At 32.1% G+C, this 21920-nt stretch overlaps 3 protein-coding genes and 3 long non-coding RNA genes across 6 annotated transcripts; 3 read left to right on the top strand and 3 right to left on the bottom strand.

The window, feature by feature from the left end:
• The first annotated feature begins 1227 nt into the window (after positions 1 to 1227).
• On the top strand, positions 1228 to 2866 carry LOC142233754 (uncharacterized). The gene is made up of 2 exons (XR_012721484.1): positions 1228 to 1434; positions 2683 to 2866. It is a non-coding gene; the product is annotated as an uncharacterized LOC142233754 (long non-coding RNA).
• On the bottom strand, positions 2335 to 9001 carry LOC142233753 (uncharacterized). Its single transcript, XM_075304776.1, has 4 exons — positions 8729 to 9001; positions 5966 to 6025; positions 4511 to 4777; positions 2335 to 4457 (listed from the first exon to the last, which is right to left on the bottom strand). The coding sequence occupies exons 1-4, from the start codon at positions 8828 to 8830 to the stop codon at positions 3924 to 3926; spliced, it is 963 nt and encodes a 320-aa protein (XP_075160891.1). The 5' UTR covers positions 8831 to 9001; the 3' UTR covers positions 2335 to 3923.
• A 1083-nt stretch (positions 9002 to 10084) lies between these two features.
• Positions 10085 to 13289, bottom strand: LOC142233551 (uncharacterized). Its single transcript, XM_075304507.1, has 3 exons — positions 13134 to 13289; positions 12932 to 13062; positions 10085 to 12876 (listed from the first exon to the last, which is right to left on the bottom strand). The coding sequence occupies exon 3, from the start codon at positions 12548 to 12550 to the stop codon at positions 10199 to 10201; it is 2352 nt and encodes a 783-aa protein (XP_075160622.1). The 5' UTR covers positions 12551 to 12876; positions 12932 to 13062; positions 13134 to 13289; the 3' UTR covers positions 10085 to 10198.
• Positions 13290 to 13483: 194 nt separating this feature from the next.
• Positions 13484 to 14382, top strand: LOC142233554 (uncharacterized). The gene is made up of 3 exons (XR_012721433.1): positions 13484 to 13588; positions 13653 to 13758; positions 13824 to 14382. It is a non-coding gene; the product is annotated as an uncharacterized LOC142233554 (long non-coding RNA).
• Positions 14383 to 14675: 293 nt separating this feature from the next.
• On the bottom strand, positions 14676 to 16361 carry LOC142233553 (uncharacterized). The gene is made up of 6 exons (XM_075304508.1): positions 16135 to 16361; positions 15828 to 15974; positions 15580 to 15773; positions 15390 to 15526; positions 14981 to 15198; positions 14676 to 14924 (listed from the first exon to the last, which is right to left on the bottom strand). The coding sequence occupies exons 1-6, from the start codon at positions 16232 to 16234 to the stop codon at positions 14701 to 14703; spliced, it is 1020 nt and encodes a 339-aa protein (XP_075160623.1). The 5' UTR covers positions 16235 to 16361; the 3' UTR covers positions 14676 to 14700.
• A 3694-nt stretch (positions 16362 to 20055) lies between these two features.
• Positions 20056 to 21013, top strand: LOC142236289 (uncharacterized). The gene is made up of 3 exons (XR_012721976.1): positions 20056 to 20276; positions 20433 to 20759; positions 20834 to 21013. It is a non-coding gene; the product is annotated as an uncharacterized LOC142236289 (long non-coding RNA).
• Positions 21014 to 21920: the final 907 nt, after the last annotated feature.

Here is a 21920-nt window from a genome sequence, read left to right as displayed (position 1 = left end):
TGGCTTTTGAGACCATATAAGTCCAAATCGGGCGAAAGATATATATGTGAGCTATATCTAAATCTGAACCGATTTTAACACAATTTGACACACTTAACGATACTATTAAACGTACCTCTTGTGCAAAATTTGAAGCAAATCACGGCAAAACTCTGTCTTTTGTGGCCATATAAGTTCAAATCGGACGAAAGATATATATGGGAGCTATATCTAAATTTGAACCGATTTCAATCAAATTTACCAAGCATTGGTAGGATGTCAATTCTACTCTCTATGCAAATTTCACGAAGATCGGTAGTAAACTTTCGCCTCTGTGGTCATATGAGTCTAAATCGGACGAAAGATATATATGGGAGCTATATCTAAATCTGAACCGATTTGGCTGATATTTTGCAAGATTTTCGAGATTCATAAAATATTTGGATGTACGGAATTTCAAAAAAATCGGTTGATAAACACGCTAACTATGACCAAATCGGGGATAAATATATATGGCAGCTATATCTAAATCTGAACCGATTTTTTCTAAAACCAATAGCGATTGTCTCTGCCCCAAGAAACGGTCCTATGCCAAATTTGAGGGCGATCGGGCTTAAATTGCGAGCTGTACTTTGTGCACAAAATTACATATACAGACAGACGGACGGACAGACAGACAGACGGACATCGCTAAATCGACTCAGAATTTAATTCTAAGCCAATCGGTATACTAAAAGATGGGTCTATGACCACTATTTCTTGGCATTACATACAAATGCACGAACTTATTATACCCTGTACCACAGTAGTGGTGAAGGGTATAAATACAGAGATATTTCTTAATTTTTATTTATAGAATTCTATTACCAATAAGAATAAAAATACTGATTTGATTAAGTTAAATATCAAATTGGTTTAAATGAATCCTTTATGTTTTCAATTTCCTTGAATTTATTTGGGGAAATAATGATAAATGATTCGTACATGTTAAAAATTTTATACTTAACATTTTAAAAATATATTAAACAAAATAAAAAAATATTAACATGATTTTTTTGCATTTCTCTCCAACTCGCAAAAACAAAATAGATTTCATAAAATCGAATATTTTGTATAATCATTATTTCTATTCGATTACGAAAAATCGAATATTCGAATTTTGAATGGTAAAAATAATCGAAAATCGATTTTTGATTAAAAGTCAATAATCGAAAAGTCGAAAAATCGATTATTGGTTTGAACTACAGATTCCTAGGAGGCTCCTCGCTTCTTTTCTGCAGAACAATGACTTCGGATCTCAACCCGTTGGGCTTTAGCGCCTGGGACATTTTGGGGAGTAATATGTCCATCATCTCAAGACCGTGCTATGCCGGGAATGGGCCAAAATACCATTGAGCCATTTTTATCTATCGCCTGATGGGTTTGCTATTTTGTAGGCCATAATTCGTGCCAAAGGTAGACAATTTGATTCCACAATTGTATGTTATTTCCGACTTTTAGAACAATAAAATTAAAAAATATTGCGCTTTGTTTTTGCATTACACACCAGCACAAAAATTTGGAAGGCACAGCTTTAAAAGCACTTCCAAAAATGTCCTCCCAAAGACATGCTTTTAATTTAATTTTTTATAACTCACATTTTTCATTTTTTTCATGGGTAATTTTAACTTTTTTGTTTCAAATAGGTTAAAAACCAAGTAAGAATAATTAAAACGGTACAAATTATTTAAATTTTGTCGAGAAAAATGCTAAATTCATTCTAAAAAATTGCGAATTTAACATTTTTAAATTCAAACGTTTTAGACAAGCGTTAGAATTAATTAAATTTATAAAAATTATTTATTAGGCGAAATATCAAATTTTTTTTATTCACATTCAAAACATTTAATTCGGATCACACCTTAAGGTGAGTACTAAGTACGAGTTTTTCCGCTAAAGTGAAAACTAAATCAGTAAAAAAAAGGCATAAAATTATGCATATTTGTTGCAAATTTTATTACACCTTGATGGGGAATAGCCCAAAGCAAAATTTCACAAAGTTTGTATTCCTTAAAATGGATTATTAAAGAAAAGTAATAGTGAAAAAATGACGATTTTCGCGGCTAAACTAGAACTTAATACCCACCTGTAAGAAGGATACAAATTTAGTGCAACGGCTGTTGAAATGGTGGTCATCCCTCCTATGATAAGCCCATGTTAAATTCATCGCTTCTGCGCCAATTTTGCATCACTTCTGGATACAAAAAAAAAAATGTTCACTACTTTTCTGCCGACGTTTTTTTTTTACTGGGATATTGCACACCTTGTATATATCTGAGACATACAATCTGATTTCGAACGAAAAACACAATCAAAATTTTTGAGCTTCTTTTTATTGCAAAAAATGTATATCAATAATAAATATATGGTTAATGATAGATTTTTATAAAAATGCGTAATATAAAAAATTTATTGAAAGATATTGTAAGACAATAAATCTAGACATACTTAACCTATTAGATGAAAGGATTATTAAATTAAGGATGATTATGAATTGAAGGATCAGACCACTCATGGTATAACTAAAAATTTCTTCCTATTGAATTTATTTAAGCAAATTTTAGTTTTCCAAAAGAAACACTGTTGATGAGTACTTCTAGTATACGTATCGTTACGGATAAGAAAAATTGACCGTTAATCTTTTGTTTGTTTGTTTTTTTTTAGAAAGCTAGGACATTGAAGGAAATTCCATGTGATTATGATCTGACCCAATGTTCCAGTTCAACATAAGTTAACAAAATGGAAAACGCATGAATCAACAACTAATCGATGAAAGATACAAAACAAAGTTAATATGAAAACGAATTTTAATAAAATATTCATAAACAAATATGGAAGTAGCAAAATCGAGGTGATAGTCTTCTGTGTAATACTATTTGTGTACATTTATTAATATCTATTGTTCTGAGATAGCTTGCAAAGTTAGTTACTTTTGTTTTTGGCAATTATCCATGTTATACTTAAAGTATAACATGTTTATTACCTTGATGTCGTTCAATTCCATGTAATAGCGATACCAATAGGAAATAGTTTACAAATATTGAAATTCCAAAAATAAGGAAAAATTTATTTAAATGATTTTTTTCTATCGCCTTCACATGAAACCAACTTGAATCAATAAAATGTGTTTGGTTTTTACTATTTGTAGCAGTGTATGGAACTATTGTTGTTTTGTATAAATATAAAAGAGTGTTTAGGTGTACCAATAATCATAGGCAAGTGATTATGTATAGGATTAAGGATAATAGTTTGTGGTGGTTTAGAGATGAATGTTATAAAAATCGCAAGGTTTTTTTTTGCTTTTCCATTACTTTTCTCAGTAATTGCGATTAGGAATGTTTCCAAATATCTTTGCTGTTAACTTTAGTTGATTGATTTGAGATTTATGTTGATTACATGTTCAAATACGTGGACGTGTAATTTATATATGTATGTGTAAGATAAAAACTAAAAAAAAAATGTGTGTAATTTCGATTTGTGACTTTTTTGAAGTCAAGTTTTTCATTTCATTACTACAACTAATGGCAGTTATGCTTCTTTTCAAAATATGAAGATATAAAAAGTGATGCATGTAAAAAAATTTCTTATCGAAAATTTACAAAAACTCTTTGGTTATTTTTATACTACTATAGATTTAATTATTCCAGATTTGTTTTAGATTTTCGAAAATTTTAATCATTCGCTTTATAGTCTGCGAATGAGAGAGGATTAATAATATACATATATGGTTTTCAAAAATATATATATATAATGCCAAAATAAAACCTTAAAACTCTCTATTTGAAGCCATCAATTATCGAAAGTTTATCACAGATAAACTACGACTATGCATACAATCGTCGAGATTATTTAGAGCATCGATATATGTGTGCCCCTATCTCTTATGGCTTCAAATAGATAAACCGTCAGTGTTCCTCTGGTGGTGTACGGAATTGAGTAATCCAATCGGTAACGCGTAATCGAAAAATTTCCGTTTTGGTTAATATCCAATCACGATATTGATGAGGTATTGCTTCTACCAACTTTTCGGCTATTTCGGGATTTTTAAACATAATCATATAAATGAGAACAACATTGAATGCCACCATTAGTAAGAAAATGATCAGCGATGTTAGAGCCGTACTGGATGTAGCTTGTTTATTTCCATGACCATAAAGTGAGCCATTAGCTGATTTTTTCGATTTTGTTGCCTTGGCAATGATGATATTGTCATTTGTTGGCGCCACTGAAGTTGGCGTTTTACTAGCTCCATCCAATGTATTGTTATTGGTCTTCTTTTTTGATTTGGATTTTTTCGATTTTTTGGATTTCTGTTGGTCTACTACATTACTTGACTCGGGTTCTTCTACAACATTCGTACTTTGTTTTTGTAACATTTCCTGTTTGTATTGTTCCTTAGCTTTGATGGCCTCAATTTGCATAGTGGACATAAATTTAACCTGCAATGCTTGGATTAAATAGAAATATTTCATATAATTAAAATTTTACATACAGTTCTTTTTGCGGATTCTTGACAATCTTTTGTGGTCAAATTAATGCCTACAATTTTAGCCAATGCTGGCGTCAAGGGATTCCCCTTCAAATCAAGATATCGTAAATTTGTCAAATCACCAAAGCTCAAGGGTAAATGTTCCAATTGATTGTTGTATAAATCCAAATGACGCAAATTTCTCAAAAGTCCAAAATCATCGGGTAGAAATTTGATTTGGTTTTTACTCAAATCCAATTTAACCAAACGTATGAGTGTTGTAAAGTTTTTCTAGAATAAGAATAAGGTAAAATATTCATATGAGTACACTTCAAACTTGATCCTCATTCAAGTCAACAATATTAATTACACCGGACAAAGGAACACTTTTCCCTCAAATCAAAGAAACAAATCACGAACACGTATTTTCTCTACAGAAACTCTTATTGCGATTCTCAGGTAATTTGTTAGAAATCTTTTCGACGTGATGAACGAAAAATGTAATAGACCACTCCTAAATGGCTAAATAAAAAATAAAACTGAAAATGTAATTTTTTATTTTCTTTTAAATACGTAAAAAGTATTTTAACGTCAAAAAAAAAGGTATTTTAACGTCAAGTATTTAAATACAAAGTGGATGGATCAAAACAACAAATAATATCCAGAGATTGATAAAATAAGCACCCTTCGACTATCAATTCCATTGTGAGGAGAGGAGATGAAATGAAAACTTTTTGGTGTTCAGCCTAAACTCTCGTAGACTTCATGACGTTATGGGTGAATTTCCGTAACCATCAGGCGATATCTGTCTGACTATATTTTTTACTGTCTCACATTATGGAACTGTCGTAATGAAATTTGCAATTTTTACTCAAAATGGTCTGATCTCTTGATTTTACTTCCAAGGTCTAGGGGCGGATTTTTTCAACCGATTTACCTAAAATTGAAATTCTAATTTTATTTTAGGTCTATCAAGAGATATACTGATTATGGTTTACATTTTGGTCTAATTTTGAGAATAGCCTCGTGTTAAAACAAACCCCTGATTTTATTCTTTGGCACTATGAAGTCCCCATTTTCGTCAGATTCGCCCGAAATTTGCATTTTGGAGTTTTTGTTAGGCCCATAAAGAGGTGTGCTAAATTGAGTTTAAATCGGTTAATATTTTAAGTATATTGGCAAAGTTTTCACAATAACACTTCTGATTGGTTTTCATTTCACTTATTCATTCTCTAATCTGTGAGGCATATTTGGCCTAATCGATTATGCTATTAAGTTGCATAGGCAAAATTAACATACAAATATTTCAAATAAATAATTTTACAAAGTTACAAAGTTATGCACTACAGCTTATGCTAAAAAAACCAGTGGCACAATAATTGATGAAGAAAACATATATTTTATATATTTTATTCACGGTTTTGAAATGTACTTGCGACGTTAATTCCTTGAATTAGTTAAATACAGAAATATACTTACACCTAGTGACAGTAGTTGGTTACTGGACAAATCCAAAACTGTAACGCGTTTTAGGGCCGCCTGAAATTGAAAAGAAAAATGTAAAAGTTTTTCTGTTAATTTTTTGTGCTTTTATGCCATTCCATAGATTGTGTGCTTGTGTAAATATGATGATAATGAGGGTTTATTTATTAACCGCTTAAAGCATAGGCTTATGCACTATTTATTTTGGTTCAAAAGATTCGACCTTAGTATCGGGTTCAGGCGCTAAAATCAAAAATCAATAAATGAATAAAAATATAGTATTGCAAAAAGGTAATGGGGAAAAAATGGGGACTAAAACCGAAAATTGTACATTGGCTGTACACAGCAGTGGTTAGTACTTCAGCAGCTGACAAGTTTAGATAAAGTGCAGCGAATGGCGTACTTCTGTATCTTGTGTAAGACAGGAACAGATTCCCTTAATGTCATGCTGCATCTATGGCCTTTAGACATATTAGCCAAATAGTTAGCAGCAACAACGGATGAACGGTTGCGTGAGCTGTCGCTATGGTAGGAAAAACACACGGCAACATATTGGTCCTCAAAATTATACCAGAGGTGTCAAACTTGGTGGATTACTCTGTGACGAAACCGCTTATGGATATTAAGTATGAAACTCTAATTTCCAACAGTGCGGCGTAGAACACGTAGATCCCTGGGAATAAACGTTATATAGATTTCTACACCGATGGCTCCAAATAGGATGGACAAGTGTGTTTCAAAGTATATTCTAAAGACTTGGAACGGAACTTAAAATAGCGAAACGATTACCTAATCACTGTAGGAGGTTTCAGGCTGAAATATTAGCAATATAAGAGGTGGCTAATTGGGTGAGAAGTACTGTTACACCAAATGTTGGCATTAATATATACTCAGACAGTCAACCTGCAATAAAATCCAAGGACCCGTTGTTCTTTAACTCGAAAACCCCTATCAACTGCCGCAAATCGCTCCATGAGATGGCTAAGCAGTACAATATATATCTAATATGGGCATCTGTCCACAGGAACATACCAGGGAACAGCGAAGCAGATGAGTTAGGAAGGCTATAAACTACTTTACATATTTCAGAGGAATTAATATCTGATGGTATGCCTCTGGCTACCTGCAAGATCATACTGCGTGAGAAGGCTGTTATGATGTCGAATGTCCGATGGGAGAAATAGCATCTAAACTTAATCCGCACACTAGATATGTTAGTGATTTCAGACGTCAGATATCACTTTTGATATTTGCTATAACGGGTCGCTGTCTGATAGGCGAGTTTGCAAAAACTATTGACTACTGGATGAGCTGTTATGATGTGGAGGAAAAGGAATGAATTAGACACCTGTTGTGTGAATGCCCTACATTTTGTGTATGGCGTAATTGAATTTGAGGAGCATACAGTTTTAGATTACTGCCGGACCTGGAAAATGTTAATTAATCGGCCTGCTAATGTTTTTGGAACAATCTAGTTGATTCAACAGAAGAAAATAATTATATAATTAAAACTAGAAGTGTCCATATGTAACATGTACTCTAAGTTAATGTCGTATCACAAGGACTGAATAGTCTAAGTGAGCCTGAAAATAAATCGAGCTGCCACTTTAACCTTTATAAAGCTAATTTTATCAATTGGGAAATGACCCAAAGCAACAATACACTTCTCACCTTAAAATGAATTTAAAAAAATATAACCGCGAAAGTATAGCTGTTTTAAAAAGCTACTTCGCTCTTAATACTGGCCTAAAGGTACAATTCCTTTTCCAATTAGACTGGGAATTCCAATTGGTGCAGTTAATATTGGTTGCAATGCAATAGGTCATCAGTAATGCGAATTCTTCCATATAATAAAATCCTTCGACGCATCATAAAATATACCACTGTATATTATTGCCTCAGTTCCAGATAGTGTATTTACAATTTAAATGCAAAATACATTGTAGCAAAGATCGGTGATATTATGTATATTGCAGTGTTTCATCACTTCTCGGCAATGTTGTTGGAAGGATTTCCTTTATGATTGATGTAAAAGGAATTAAAGAAACGGCGAAAATGTACTTATTTCCACAGAATTTATGCATTGAAAAATTCCTGCCAGGTTTTACAAAAAAAAATAGATGCCTTTAAATTATTGCACATTTGTTTTAGAGTCCTACTGTGGAAGTCCAACAGCAAGCTGACACCGGCCTTTATCTAGTCAGCTGATTTTGGCATATTATTTATAGATACAACTCTCTTTTACTCTCTCGAAGTATGCATACACAGCACACACAAATTTGTTCAACCAAAAACAAGCATTTTAGACAGAACGAATGAATGCGAGAAAGTGCACTTTTTAAGAGTTGTTTTTTAGGCCACCAAAGTCCAACCCCAACGGATATTATGGCGCAGCCCAGCTGCAATTGACCCACAACTTGCTATACCCAAAAGCGAGATAAGCGAAAGTGTTATACATTAATTGGATGGGGATTAAATATCGGTATATGGGTACTCAGGGAAGATTTTAATGCATTTCGTTCAATGGGTGTTTGTAGTGTTTATTGACCCACAAATAGCCCATATTTCCGAAATTTCACGATCTCATTTTTAATAGGGAACCATGTTTATATTTTTTTTTTCATAAATCTCGTACGGACTTTCACTTTTAATTCATCCTAAACCCGTCATTATTTTATTTTTTTTCTAAATTTTCTGCCTACATTAGAAGGCATTTTCTTTTGTTTTCAATGCACAAAACAAACACACACACACACTTACAATTTCTTTCACCGGTATATCCTTTAATTCGCACAAACTTAAATCGCATATATTATCATCCACCACCTTTTCCTTAACATTTATCTTCAGAGATTTTGGCATTTTTATTTAGCAAATTTCAAATAATTTTCGACCAAAATAAGTATTTTATTAATTTTGTATTGGCGAAGCCAAACGAGAAACCCGAAACCACCAAAAGAGTAATGAGAAACGCAGTGCAAGAGAAGTTCAAGGTTTTTGCAAAAATGCCAATGTTCGATAAAAATATATTTTCGGAGGATTTGTCATAGGCAATGACGGGTAAATTATTAATGTTGTGCAGCAGGGTAAAATTTTTACAATGAAAATGTTTTAAATTTGTTTAAATATACAAAAAGTGGGGTGGCTATGGAAATGACATATGGTTTATTAAAAATATTTAATAAATTTTAAACAGCAAATAAGTTTTAATTTTTTGGGTATTTTTATATGAATTGCGAGAATCTACAGACAACTTTATATTGGCAACCCATTATCCTTTAACAACGGAGAAGTGTCTTATCATATAACATTCCATGTGAGTAAGTGAGACAAACCTATGGGCTCTATATAAAACAAAATCTTCAAGAGTTACCAGTATTTTTGCAACAATTTGTATTAGGTTGTTCGCTTTCATTTTAATACAAAAGAGCGGGAGAAATACCATTTAGTAAAATCTGAAAAAAAAACAAACATTGCTGCAGAATAGACACACCAATTTTAAGATTTATACCTATATTCTAGGTAATATTTATATGTTTTTTTTTTTTGGAATTTAGAGCACACAATTTTTATTGCGAAATTCTTTTTTCAGAGTTGCGATTTCCAAAATTTGTAACATTGCTTTCAATAGTACTCAAATGAAAGATTTTCAAATCATAAAAATTTCGTGAAATTTGTTTAAAATTTGGAATTGTGAATCGATCTATTTGTCGATATGCTATTTATGTTTCATAGCAGTTCGAACAATGAGCATTTCAAACTTCGATATCATCGATAAATGGAAATACACAAAAAGTTGTAATCGCAGCAGTAAGTATTTATTTCTACTTGAGCAGCTAATGTATACACCCAGAAAACAAATTCGTTGCGTCAACCGAATTATTTGCCAACCGAAAGCGGTTGGTTCCATCAACTATCAAAGAGTTCGGTCGACACAACTAACATTTGACAATTGTAACCGCTTGGTAGTATGTTGGACCAACCTTGCATTAGTTGTCGTTATCGACTCTTTTTTATTTGGTTTGTTGGTGCAACCGCCCACGAAGTTATTTGTTGTTACCCTGACCAATTGTTAGATATACTTACCAAATTACAGTATTAAATGAAAAGTGCAGATTATATAATTCAATTTTCATATATTATGCATGTACGTACATATAAGTTTTTATAAACATAAAAGTATAATTCATAGACATTTGTAGAAATATGTATATTATAAGAAATTAAAAACTAATAATCCCAAACTACAAATTCTTCTCCAGAAGGGGATACAGAAATGTTTGAATATGAATTTATTGCAATATTTTCCAACTCAAGCACATTGTAATTTTTTCTATTTGAATCGATTCTGTATGCATAGTAATGGTTGTCAAAATATAATGTTTCTAAAATTTTTGTGCATATAAAGTATTTTTTATCTTCAAATATTACATTCTCAATCAACCCGAAATACGGCTCATTATTTTGACATACACTCAAGCAAACTACAACATTCTTTTTTAAAAGCATATTATTATACAAAATCCATGATATTTCCTTGGCATATGGGCTGATCCCACAAAGCTTCATTTTTGAATCATTTGATATTGAACCTGTTTTAATTTGTGGAACGAAATTATTTTCCAATATTTGTTGGGCTGTATTTAGCTGATTTTTAATATTTAATGATTTCAAAATATTGATTCTGTTGTTAGAGTTATGAGCAGTTTTTTTAAAAACTTGATGCTTACTTTCAAATCGGATTGAATTTGTATGAACAAGTGGACCTATTCGATGCATAATTGTCGAATAATGGGTCATAAAATGGAACTTGGGTTTTAAATAACTCTGAGATAATTTTTGGTAAAGCTTATTGTGATAAGCTATCAAATGACTTACATATTTTGGCGTGCTGGTTGTAAAACTTTTTCTATATAAAACACTAATTATTTCCCTTAAAGTAATAAACAGAGACCACTCTTCGCAACCAGTAATCATGTCTCCTATTAAAAATGGGAAATACTTAATGAAAGAAAGCATTTCGGAAGCTGATAATTTTAATTTGGATTTACTCAAGCAATCTTTGTCAAGAAGAGGTGGTTTTGTATCACTTGGCCCGAAATCAAATGTTTCAATTCGCTTATTTAAAAATTCTATAGTGAATATCTTTTTATCTACACAAAACCTTTTTAATATAACTAACAAATCGTAGTGGGCAACGCCTTCTAATAAATCGTGCATTAAATCCACACAATTGTTTTCGACAACATGAAAATTTTGCAATTTATTAAAAATAGAGTTTTCTTTAATACCTTTTGGTTCAGAAGTGTTTGATAGGTCGAATGCATAATTTTTTTTGTCTCTTAGTGAGTTTTCGTTTTCCACACATAAATGTTTGGCTTCATCGGAATTTAATCTACAAAACCTACAGTAATAATGAGCTCGAAATGACTCAGAAAAGCCCAAAATGGAATTAATTCCCAAATTATCGCCACCAATTAGGCAGGTAATAAGTTTAATAATTTTTCCATTTACTGATACTCCCACATTTTGTAAATTATTTAAACTCTGAACTAGCTTGCTAAATATAACATCATTGCCGTATTTTTTCCGGTCTTCTGTGAAAAAGAGCATACCCAAATAAATAGATGATAAGCATGAATTTAAGTGGTCAGGAAGAGCTAAAATTTTTACATAAACACCACCAATTTTATATTGACCACAATGTGAACCTAAAGGATTAAGTATTTCAAAATCATCAAAGTAAACCATTATTGGTATGCATATTGTCGATTTGTCGTTACCAGCGTTAAAATAACGCAGTTTTTCTTTCCATAAAGGGCTTTGAATAATGTTGTCAAGTGACAAAGATAATTCCAATTTACTCATGTACTTGATAATTTCATTAAGTAAAACTGTTTTGGTAAATAGCACACAAAATAGGGTTTCTAAATTAACCAAAATATAAAAAAAATCATAGTTAGAACTTGTGATCTGATTACCATTTTTGTAGCAAAGAGAGGTCTCCGTTTCAATATCAACAACAGTGTAATCTATTAGTATATTCTGCGCTTCTAACAATTTCAATAGCAGATACTCTGATTTTCCTTCCGAAGGGCTTATCATGGACTTAAGATGTTCCTTTATACAATTCGTATTTACTTTGTCATCGTTTAGCAATTTTAGTAAATTATTGATATGCATATCATATACGTCAAAAACACCACTTATTGATTCAAATGCTAATTTTCGTGGTATTCTTTCATCAGATACAAATTTTAAAACCAGTGCCAATAAATCTTTTTTATATGTTTCGAAAATTGAAATATTCTGTTCGGTAAACAACTGCATTGAGTTTGTAATAGGGGTTAATGTGGAAATGGTGGAACCAGAATCTATTTCATTTTCAACCGATCTACTACAAAAAATAGTTTCAAAGTGATAATTTTTAATATGCCTCAAATGGGTGTAAACATTTGAAAAAACTCGACTACAATTTGTACTACTACATCGGAATATCGAATTTTTTCTATGCATGTTTCTTAAATGTTCTGAATAAGAAAGGTAGGTATTTAAAAAAATATTGCAAAAACTACAATTCATGTTAAAAATAATTATCTATTTAAATTGTAAAATACGGTTTTAATACCTGTGTTATTAGAATCGTGCTCGGTGGTTACGTTAAAGACATATTTTTGTAAAAAATTCCATACCATTTTACTTTCAGCTGGATAACGTAAATTTAGGGCCATATAAAAACAAAAGCAAATTTCTATTGCTTGCAGGGGATCGTCAAATAAATATTTGTTGTCACACAATAAAACGTAAGCTTGCAAAGATTTGAAGTCACCTATAAAAACGATGTATGGTTGCGAGGTCAAGTTATCTTCCACATGGTGATTTTCGAAATCATCAGCCTGTTGTAAAGTCTGTAAAAAAGTTTTCATTAAAATGTTATTGTTTTTTCATTGTATAGTGGCTTACATCAAAATGGACAACAAACTTTTCTTGAATTTCAATTTTTGAAACTTTGATTTGTTTCTTATTCTTTGCTCTTATATTAATTGAAGGAAATAAATATGGTAATAGCAAAAACGCAACTGCTTTTTTATCTCCTGGAAACGAAACAAAAAAGGCTAGTAAGAAGTTTTTTTACATATATATATGTATATATAATATCACATACTTTCCGGTAGTGTATCTGCTTTGCGTAAAATTTTTTGAGCACTATAGTCCTTTACACTTTTTAGTCTCTCAAAAATGTTACTGTATAAGCTGTCCCATGTCGAAATTCCATTATAACCCAATAAACACAGGATGAACGTTTTTCAAATGCAACAACTTTTCAGTTTGAGGGTAAATATAATTTTCAACATAAATTCAACATGACTTGAAATAGCTCATCTTCAATACATCTTCAAATTGTTTGCGAATTACTTCCAATTTGCCAAAATGTTGACGAAATCTTTGAAAAGGTGTTGAAGATAATATGAGAAAACTTTGACAAAACACTACCCTAAAATGCAACGAAAAAACCATGTGGTTTTCAATACTTATTTGTGCAACGAAGTTCGTGGTCAATTACAAGAAATAAAAAAATGGAAAATTTTAGACAAATAACCAAATAGTTTATAAAAATAGGTAAGTGAAAATAAAAAATGAAATAAAACTTTAAGGAAGTCACGAAATGTATATCTCTTTGCAGAAAACTGAAATTATGGATTCTACGTTCTTGAAAACATTAAAAAGCTGGCCGATGAAAAAATTGTGGACAATTAACTGGAACTGCTTCAAATAGTTTATAATAATTAGTACGTCAATATGAAAAATTAAATCAACACTTTAGAGAAGTCACTAAATTTAAATCTCTTTGCAGAAAACTAAAATCTTTGGATGCTACATTCTTACAAACATTAAGAAGCTGACCAATGAAAAATGAGTGGCTTATCGACAAGAAAAAGTTTCCAGACAAGAAAAAGTTTCCAGAAACATTACAAGTGCAAGCTATTAAAATTGTTAAAAGCAACAAATTGTTGAAATCAACAACTTCTGGATGTAAATGTGCATCACATCGTCAGTTCAATTCATATGCTATTATCAGTTTAAAATGGATATTTTGTGAATTCCTTCTGCTGGAAATCAATTCTAACACGCGGTCCAGTACGTTCCTAATTTCAAATTGCCCGCATGTTAATAAATGTTAATGCTGTTTTATGACACCAAAAGGAAGGAAATCGAATTATCAATGCAAAAGTGTTTACTAATAATGTTTAAGATATTTAAAGTTTTGTTGTTTTTTTTTTTTGTTCTTATTTGTTGATATGTTTAATAAGATTATTATTTATCAATTGGTATTGTAGTGTATTATGTAGTGTAGTGTATTATTATATATTTTATTTTGATGAAAATTAATAAATTATACAAAATTCATAGAATTTTGGCTTTGACTTTCAATTTGAAGTGGGGATATCATTCATACAAATTTAGGTTGAAAAGTATTTGCAACGATGTTAATTTGAATTTGACTCGCATCGAAAATTGTTTGACAAATTATTGAGTAGCGATGCATTTCAATTTGAGGATAACACTTGAGATATTATTGCTAATGTGTTGAATTTCACTGTTGAGGGTAATGTCTGTTTTTTGTTGAGAACGCGATTTTCTCAACAATTTCTCAACTTGAATATTACCCTAATCCTTTGAAAAAATGTTTGAAAAATTGTTGAAATTTAGCATTTTTCAAACGTTTGTGTTTATTGGGAAGTGGGATAAAGTGATGCTACGTCAGATTTAAAAAGCTCAAATACTCCAGCGTGGTTAGTTCTGAATACTGGAAACAATTGCAAATACTCCCTTGTACAAGAGCCGAGTTTTCGCAATAAGTGTTGTCTTTGCTGCAGACTTCTACACCAAGCTGCAAAATATTCGTCATTCATACGACTGGTACTCTTTAGAAATTCTATATCATCTGAAGTATCTGAATAATGATTGCCATTAACATTTGTCATTTATTAAACGTCATACGTCATTTACCTTGAAACACTGCACCTGGGATGGTTTTAGGCTGGTAACCGCGACGTTTTAAGAAACCAGATTTAGACAAACGTTTTCTTAAATTGTTGTAAGCATCATATAGCTTTCCTGAGGCTTTTTGTCCGAATTTAGCAGGTGAATAGTAAATATCCTTTGGCTCTTGTGGAAAAAGTTTGCATATTAAATCGGAAATATATATGTAGTCGGCTCGCGTTAATCTGCAATGAAAGATAAAAAGAAAATATCAAACGAAGTATTAGTTAATGCAAATCCTATATTTTATCTCATAGTAAATAAATTTGGACTTCTGCTATTGGTAATTATTATATATAAATTGCCACTGAATTTTCGTTCACTAACAAATAGACCTAGACAATTTTTGACCTTTTTCTAAATTATTTATACTCACACAAAATTCACATCGTTTTGCAAAATGTATTTTATAATTATTTTCGAAATTTTGGTTCTATCAGAATTCTCCAAACACTGTACGCTATGCTCCCGCACAATAATTTGAAATTCTATATCTTCCAACTCTTTGAGTATCTATAATTGGTACGATCAGAAATTTTACAAAGAAAATCATTTGAAAGTATTACACTCAAATCCAATAATGCCGAAACGTTGTTTAAATCATTCATTTCATCAGAAACAACATTTTGAGTTTCTAAACTTTGGATTTCTTGAATACTTTTAGATTCAGTTGCTGCTACAGTCAATCCACTGGCTACTTCCTCCACTTCAAAATCATCTTCAATGTCACACAAAATTTCTTGAAATTCAATTACTTCATCTACAGATTAAAGCAAATTAAAATATAAAATTTAATTTTAAATAACTTCAGAACCTCTCTGAAATTCTTTTGCCTCAAGTACCCATCCTGGCACATATCGAAATTGGTTGATGTAGTCAGGCAATATATCGTCTGATATTTTAACACCATTGGCTGCATCAAAAAACTGTATGTGTCCAAGAATTTGGAAATGTTCCTTTACTAAAATAATTCAAAAGAAGAATACTCAGATTTGACATTCCACTACTATTACGATAAATAAGTACGACTGTAATAAAAACTAACAATGTACAAATCTGTTCATAATAATGAAGTAGCTAAAATTTATTTTTTTATATTTATCTCATTGAAAATCACTTACTGTCTTCACAAATAGCATTTGTCGTCAAGCTCAAAGCTCCGCATTTTATTGGAACGATTTCCTTCTTGTTTTTGTATAAGACGTTTACGAACACCGCCATTCCAATTATATTACAAAAATATATGGTAAAAAAGTAGTTAAACTGTCTTGGAATCTTCTGTCTTGAAAACAACCATAGTATTTTTCAGCTATAAGCGCCAACCTTAAAAGAAAACGATCAGATGTTTAAAAATATGACGTAAATGTTTACCAATTATAAAAGCGTGTGCGTTAGTGAAAGTGAAAACAGTCTTATGGCCAGTTTCTCATCCTCCGATTAATTTTAACCGGTGGATAGACCTCCGGTTAGTAAAATTTTTGTATGGGATCAGCTGTTTTATCGACACGATAAATAATAACAAGACATTGAGAAACTGGCCCTTATATCACGTTTCGGTTCTAATAATTGTTCCTTGTGATGTTTGTACTTTCGTCGTTTTTCTTTTTCCGTCTAAAGGTGGGTACTATGTTTGTTGGCACGAAAAAAACTTCACTTAACCATTCTTTCGCGTTGAAAAATGAGAGTGTTGACAATACATTTCGAACGAAGGTTAGGTTAGGTTAGAAAAAGAAAACAGCTATTTTGGAGCTATTCCGCGTTTATTTCTCCGCAATTTAATTGACAACATCGCCAAATGTCATACTATTTTTAGTTATACATACGCAGCAGCTGATTGTTTACATACACGCATTAATGATAATTGTTTTGAAAAGTGTTTTTCTACCAGTTTTTGGATTGTTTTGCAAAAAAATCTCATACAGCACTGGACACTAATAATTGTTAAGAATAAAGCTCCAGCCGCTCTACTCCTGGTGTCTTACCACATTCTGCAACAGCTTTTGCAACATGTGGTACATTGTCTTCTTCAGCTTTTCCAAATGGATACCGTCAATTTGTAACGCACATCAAAAAAACATATAATTCCGGTGTTATGCTAACTTTTACATCATGCGCAGCAATGGACTCATTCATCAACAAACTTAATTCGTTGGTGTCCACAATATCTACACAATCGCATTGCAATACCATGCTGTTACCGCCTCACTAGCAATTTCAAATCCAGTGGTCACCACCACGGTTCCCACAAAGGATAATAACGCCATTTCATTTGCCAATGTTGTTACATCGGGGGGAACAACCAACTTAAGCCCATAACTCAAGTTCAAGGGTAGTTCCTAAGCCAAAGTCACTGTTCCCGACTTATATTTCGTCACAAAGGGATGTTAGTGTTCTATACCAGACTCTTCGTTGACTGAAATTAATACATTGAGAAGCAATTGGCTGGTTTACTGAAGGATGTTATACTCTCCCAATGTATAAGTTCCAATAACTATTTCAGTCACGTTATGAAATTCAACCAGTGTTTTGAATTGATAAAATGCAAGAATGCCGCTAACTGAAATTTAAAAGCCACAACGAAATTAAATCGTTTCATTCCAGCCTATCGCAATCATTTTGGACAAATGATGAATACAAGAAAATTATTTTGCTATTTAAATAAAAATTATTTAATTATTTGCTATAAACATTTATTTTGGATATAACTTTGTTCAGAAAAATTTACTAATTTTATATTAAAAAGTATAAAACGTATAAGACCACCCAATTACTTATACCCCGGTATATAAAAATAAAACAAGTTCGATTATAATTTTATTATGATTTTTTATTAATTTGTACATTTATACACTAATTAAAGACCCTAGAAGACAATGTTTTCTTTTCTGGATTATCAGCTTTCTTTCATTAATATTGTTATATTTAAAAATGTTTAATTATCATTTCTCATATTTAGCTTTCATGTTGTTTCCATTAAAAATTAAAATTGCATTAACATTTCTTTTGTTCAGTTCTCATTCATTTACGCCTCTTACACACAAAAAACGAGCTCGCTTAACAAATAGAAAAGGGAGCAATTACGAGGAGCGGTAAAATAATAAAAAAAAATACAATTCATTTCTTTGTAAAAAATGGGTGTTGAATGTAGAAGCACTGGGTTTACAGAGATAAGACGAAATCGTTTTTAAGCATATTTTAAAAAAGAAATATTCATCGATTACATCTGCAGTATTATGACAATTAGCTTCTTCTACTTCTTCGTGTTCTGTGCAAACATTATGTTGCATAACATTAGTCAATTCTAAATTAGCAGGGGATGATGATAAATGGTGGCCTGGTTGTATCTCTACAATATGACGCTGATGGAATGCTATTGTTGCTGATGGCTGAAGCGATGATGGTACTGTTGTAATAGGCGGAGTTTCCAACGGGCACCGGTCGCCGATTGGAAACTCCTAGAAGACATTCCTTAGGGGTAAAATTTCACCCGGCCACTTCTTCGCCAGCAAAATCCAATTTAACAACATCACCTGGTAAACATTCCTCCACATCAACTTCATTCTCTGCCGTATTTATACGGTTCAATGTCATTGTAATATCTGACCAGACTTAAGTCCACGGTAGCTCCTGCTAAAGCCATTGTAGTGGTGGGAACAACAACATTCGATCCAGCTGCTGGTGATACTATTGTGGATGATTGTGAAACCACCATTGCATTAGTATTGCATTTGTATTACTAACGGCAGCAACAGTCGATATTGCATTTGAAGAATTAGTAATACTGGCTAATGTTGGAGTAGTATTTGCTGCCACCCCAATGGGACCACTCACTACTTGGGCGGCCGTTGTATTTGGTTGTTGCAATACAATATTTGCGATCACAGCCACTGTGGTCGTGGCAGGTGTTGAGGGTGCTATGTTGGAGTTGTTCACTGTAGCTGATGTAGTGGCTGCAATTGTGGGTGTCAGGGATGTGAGGGCAGATGCTACTGTGGCAGAAACGGCTACAGAACCAGATGCTGTTATATATGTTATATACATATAGCACTCCGTTATTTTTATTTCGTCAATCTAATTGCATTTTTAAATAACAACGCGAACCACTTTTGTATTCTAATTTAACACAAATCATTTGAATAAATCAATTATTTCTTAATTCACATTACAAATGGCGCCATGTTTTGAAACTAACTAATCTCAACATATGGAAGGATTTAAAGCCGACCTAATTAGGGACTATGCACTTTATGTCAGTTTTTCAACTCGAAAAAAACAAAGTACCACAAATGAAAAAATATTTCGGTAGTTTTTCGCATTTTTGGTTTTGTATGGGATTTCGCTTCGGAAACCGAACATAGTACCTACCTTAAAGGTTGGTATTAAGTTCAGGTTTAGCCGCTTAAATCATTTTTTCACGATTGCTTTTCTTTTATAATCCACTTTAAGGAATACATACTTTATAAAAATTTGCTTTGGGCTATTCCACATCAAGTTATAATAAAATCTGAAACAAAAATGTATAATTTTACACCTTTTTTACTGATTTAGTTTTCACTTTAGTGAAAAAATGAAGATTTTAGCGGCTAAAGGTGAGTATTGAGTTCGAGTTTATCCGCTAAAATCGATAAAGTGAAAACTAAATCAATAAAAAAGTCATAAAATTATACATATTTGATGCAAAATTTATTATTACTTGATGGGGAATAGCCCAAAACAAATTTTCACAAAGTCTGTATTCCTTAAAGTGGATTAATTAAGAAAAGTAATTGTAAAGAAATAGCGCTTTTAGCGTCTAAACTCGAACTTAATACCCACTTTATAGGCTAGTTTCTCATTCTGTGATTAACACTTAACCGGAGGGTAGACTACCGATTAGTACAAATTTTGTAGAAGGTCAGCTATTTTACCGACACGATAAATAATTATTCATTGAGAAACCGTCCATAATAATGTTTAAAAAATTTGAATTGTCCATTAAAAACTAACATTATCCGAAAAACACTAGATTTGAGAACTGTTAAAATTCCATATGTTTTCAAACACGAAATTATCAAACATACACATTACATTAGCACGCTTTTCAATAATGTTGTGCTTAATGGCGATTCTGTATTTTATGTGAATCACATGTAAACAAACGGGAAATATTCCAAATTGCAGGAAATTGTAACTAAAAGTTTTAAAATATTTACGGGAAAATAATACTTTATCGAAGATAAAATGAACCCAATTGAGCAAGGAGAACATTTGCTTGTGCTAGAAGGTAATATCTGCATAAATACACTTCACGCCCAGCTCTTTCCAATCCGATAAAATTTTGTTTGCTATCACAGTGAAAAATGTGTATTCTTTAATTTACATTATTGTTCCTTAACACCATTAATTTTGTGTATTTCATTGATGCGCCTTACTCGACCAGCACTAAAACCCCCGCATATCATGTGAACCCCGGGATCTGCCACAATTCAGTCTGAAACAGGTCTTGGAAGCTGAGAACACTTCTTTTGCCGGAGCTGAGACATTAGCAGCTGGCCAATTTATATTGCTAACTCAGTCATTTGGAAATATATATTTGGATGAAACCATTTTGAGATATATATGTGTCCATAATTGTACATCTCATCCGGTTGAGGGTGCGACAGTAAAGGCTGACCTACAATTTAACAATACCCGGATAAATTTTCCAATGCATGAAAACTAAACCGGCCACACTGGGTCCTGATGGGACTTTATATGATACGCGTCGGTAGGTCCAAATATATATTTTCTTTATGTAATTTCTTTCATATAATCCTAATTGATGAAAATACATTTTTTCAGGTTGATGTAGTCTTGAGGAAGTCTATTGTGCTGCAAATGAAAAACGACAAAATATATTTGAATATGTACTTACCAGAAATGTCCTCCTTAAGCCTCTAGTGCCGATCTTTAATACAATAATATGCAAATTTTGTAGCGTCATACCATGTTGATATAAATAATTATTTGTTGCAACAACTAGCTTACGCGCGTCACATAATTGAACTAAGATTCTATTAGTATACTCAATTTTTGGTTGTACCAACCATTTGTTGATTCCCATGATGTAGGTCTCTCTATGCCGGTGGTTAGCTCAACAATTTTATGCAGCATAAAACTAAATTTATCGGCATTGGTTATTGTAACCAATTGAGTGATTATGGGAACTTCTCTTTGATTCTGTGAACTTTTTTATGGTCGTGTTGGATGTATAATGGGGAAATTAATCAAAACATTGTTCTTGTAACAAAAAATAGGTTACTGACATTATTTCCTCATTGTAATGATCGAATTGCAACCAACCATTTCTCTGGGTGTAGACTAGCTAGAAACCAGTCAAAACAACGTATGGAAAACATTGTACTCATCTGGAACGACAACACCATGGGAACAGGCCATTTCGCTTGCCCAGCAAAGCCTATCCGTCTCACCACCAGATCACTCTGGACACACCCCATCCTTGTCGCAGAGTTCCTTGATCTGGAAACTACATAAAAAACTGTTAAAACAACAACAACTATTTCGCTACAAAAAATTGGCCCTTTTAAAGTTCTGAGCAGAATTAGCTTTCCATTAGGCCACAACCACCCTATATTCTGAATAAAGTATATGTTTGCGGTGAAATGTTCAAGAACTAAATTTCTATTAGAATTATTGGCTCCCTTCTGTATCCTCTTCGATACGTTAAGATTATATATGCATCATTAAATACATATATGCTCTAATTCGGTCCATAATTTGATATAGGCCCATATAAAGTCATAATTTTCATCTGGTTACTCAGAAGTAGCTATTCTTTCACAAAAAGTCATATGCCCATAACTTCATGCAGTCTACATAAATCGATCTCAAGATTTCACTTATTGAGATATATTTGAGTTTTCTGCCA

This window comes from Haematobia irritans, chromosome 4 (assembly GCF_050003625.1).
Source record: "Haematobia irritans isolate KBUSLIRL chromosome 4, ASM5000362v1, whole genome shotgun sequence".
In the NCBI taxonomy this organism is placed as follows: domain Eukaryota; kingdom Metazoa; phylum Arthropoda; class Insecta; order Diptera; family Muscidae; genus Haematobia; species Haematobia irritans.
This window is presented reverse-complemented; position numbering and strand designations above follow the sequence as displayed.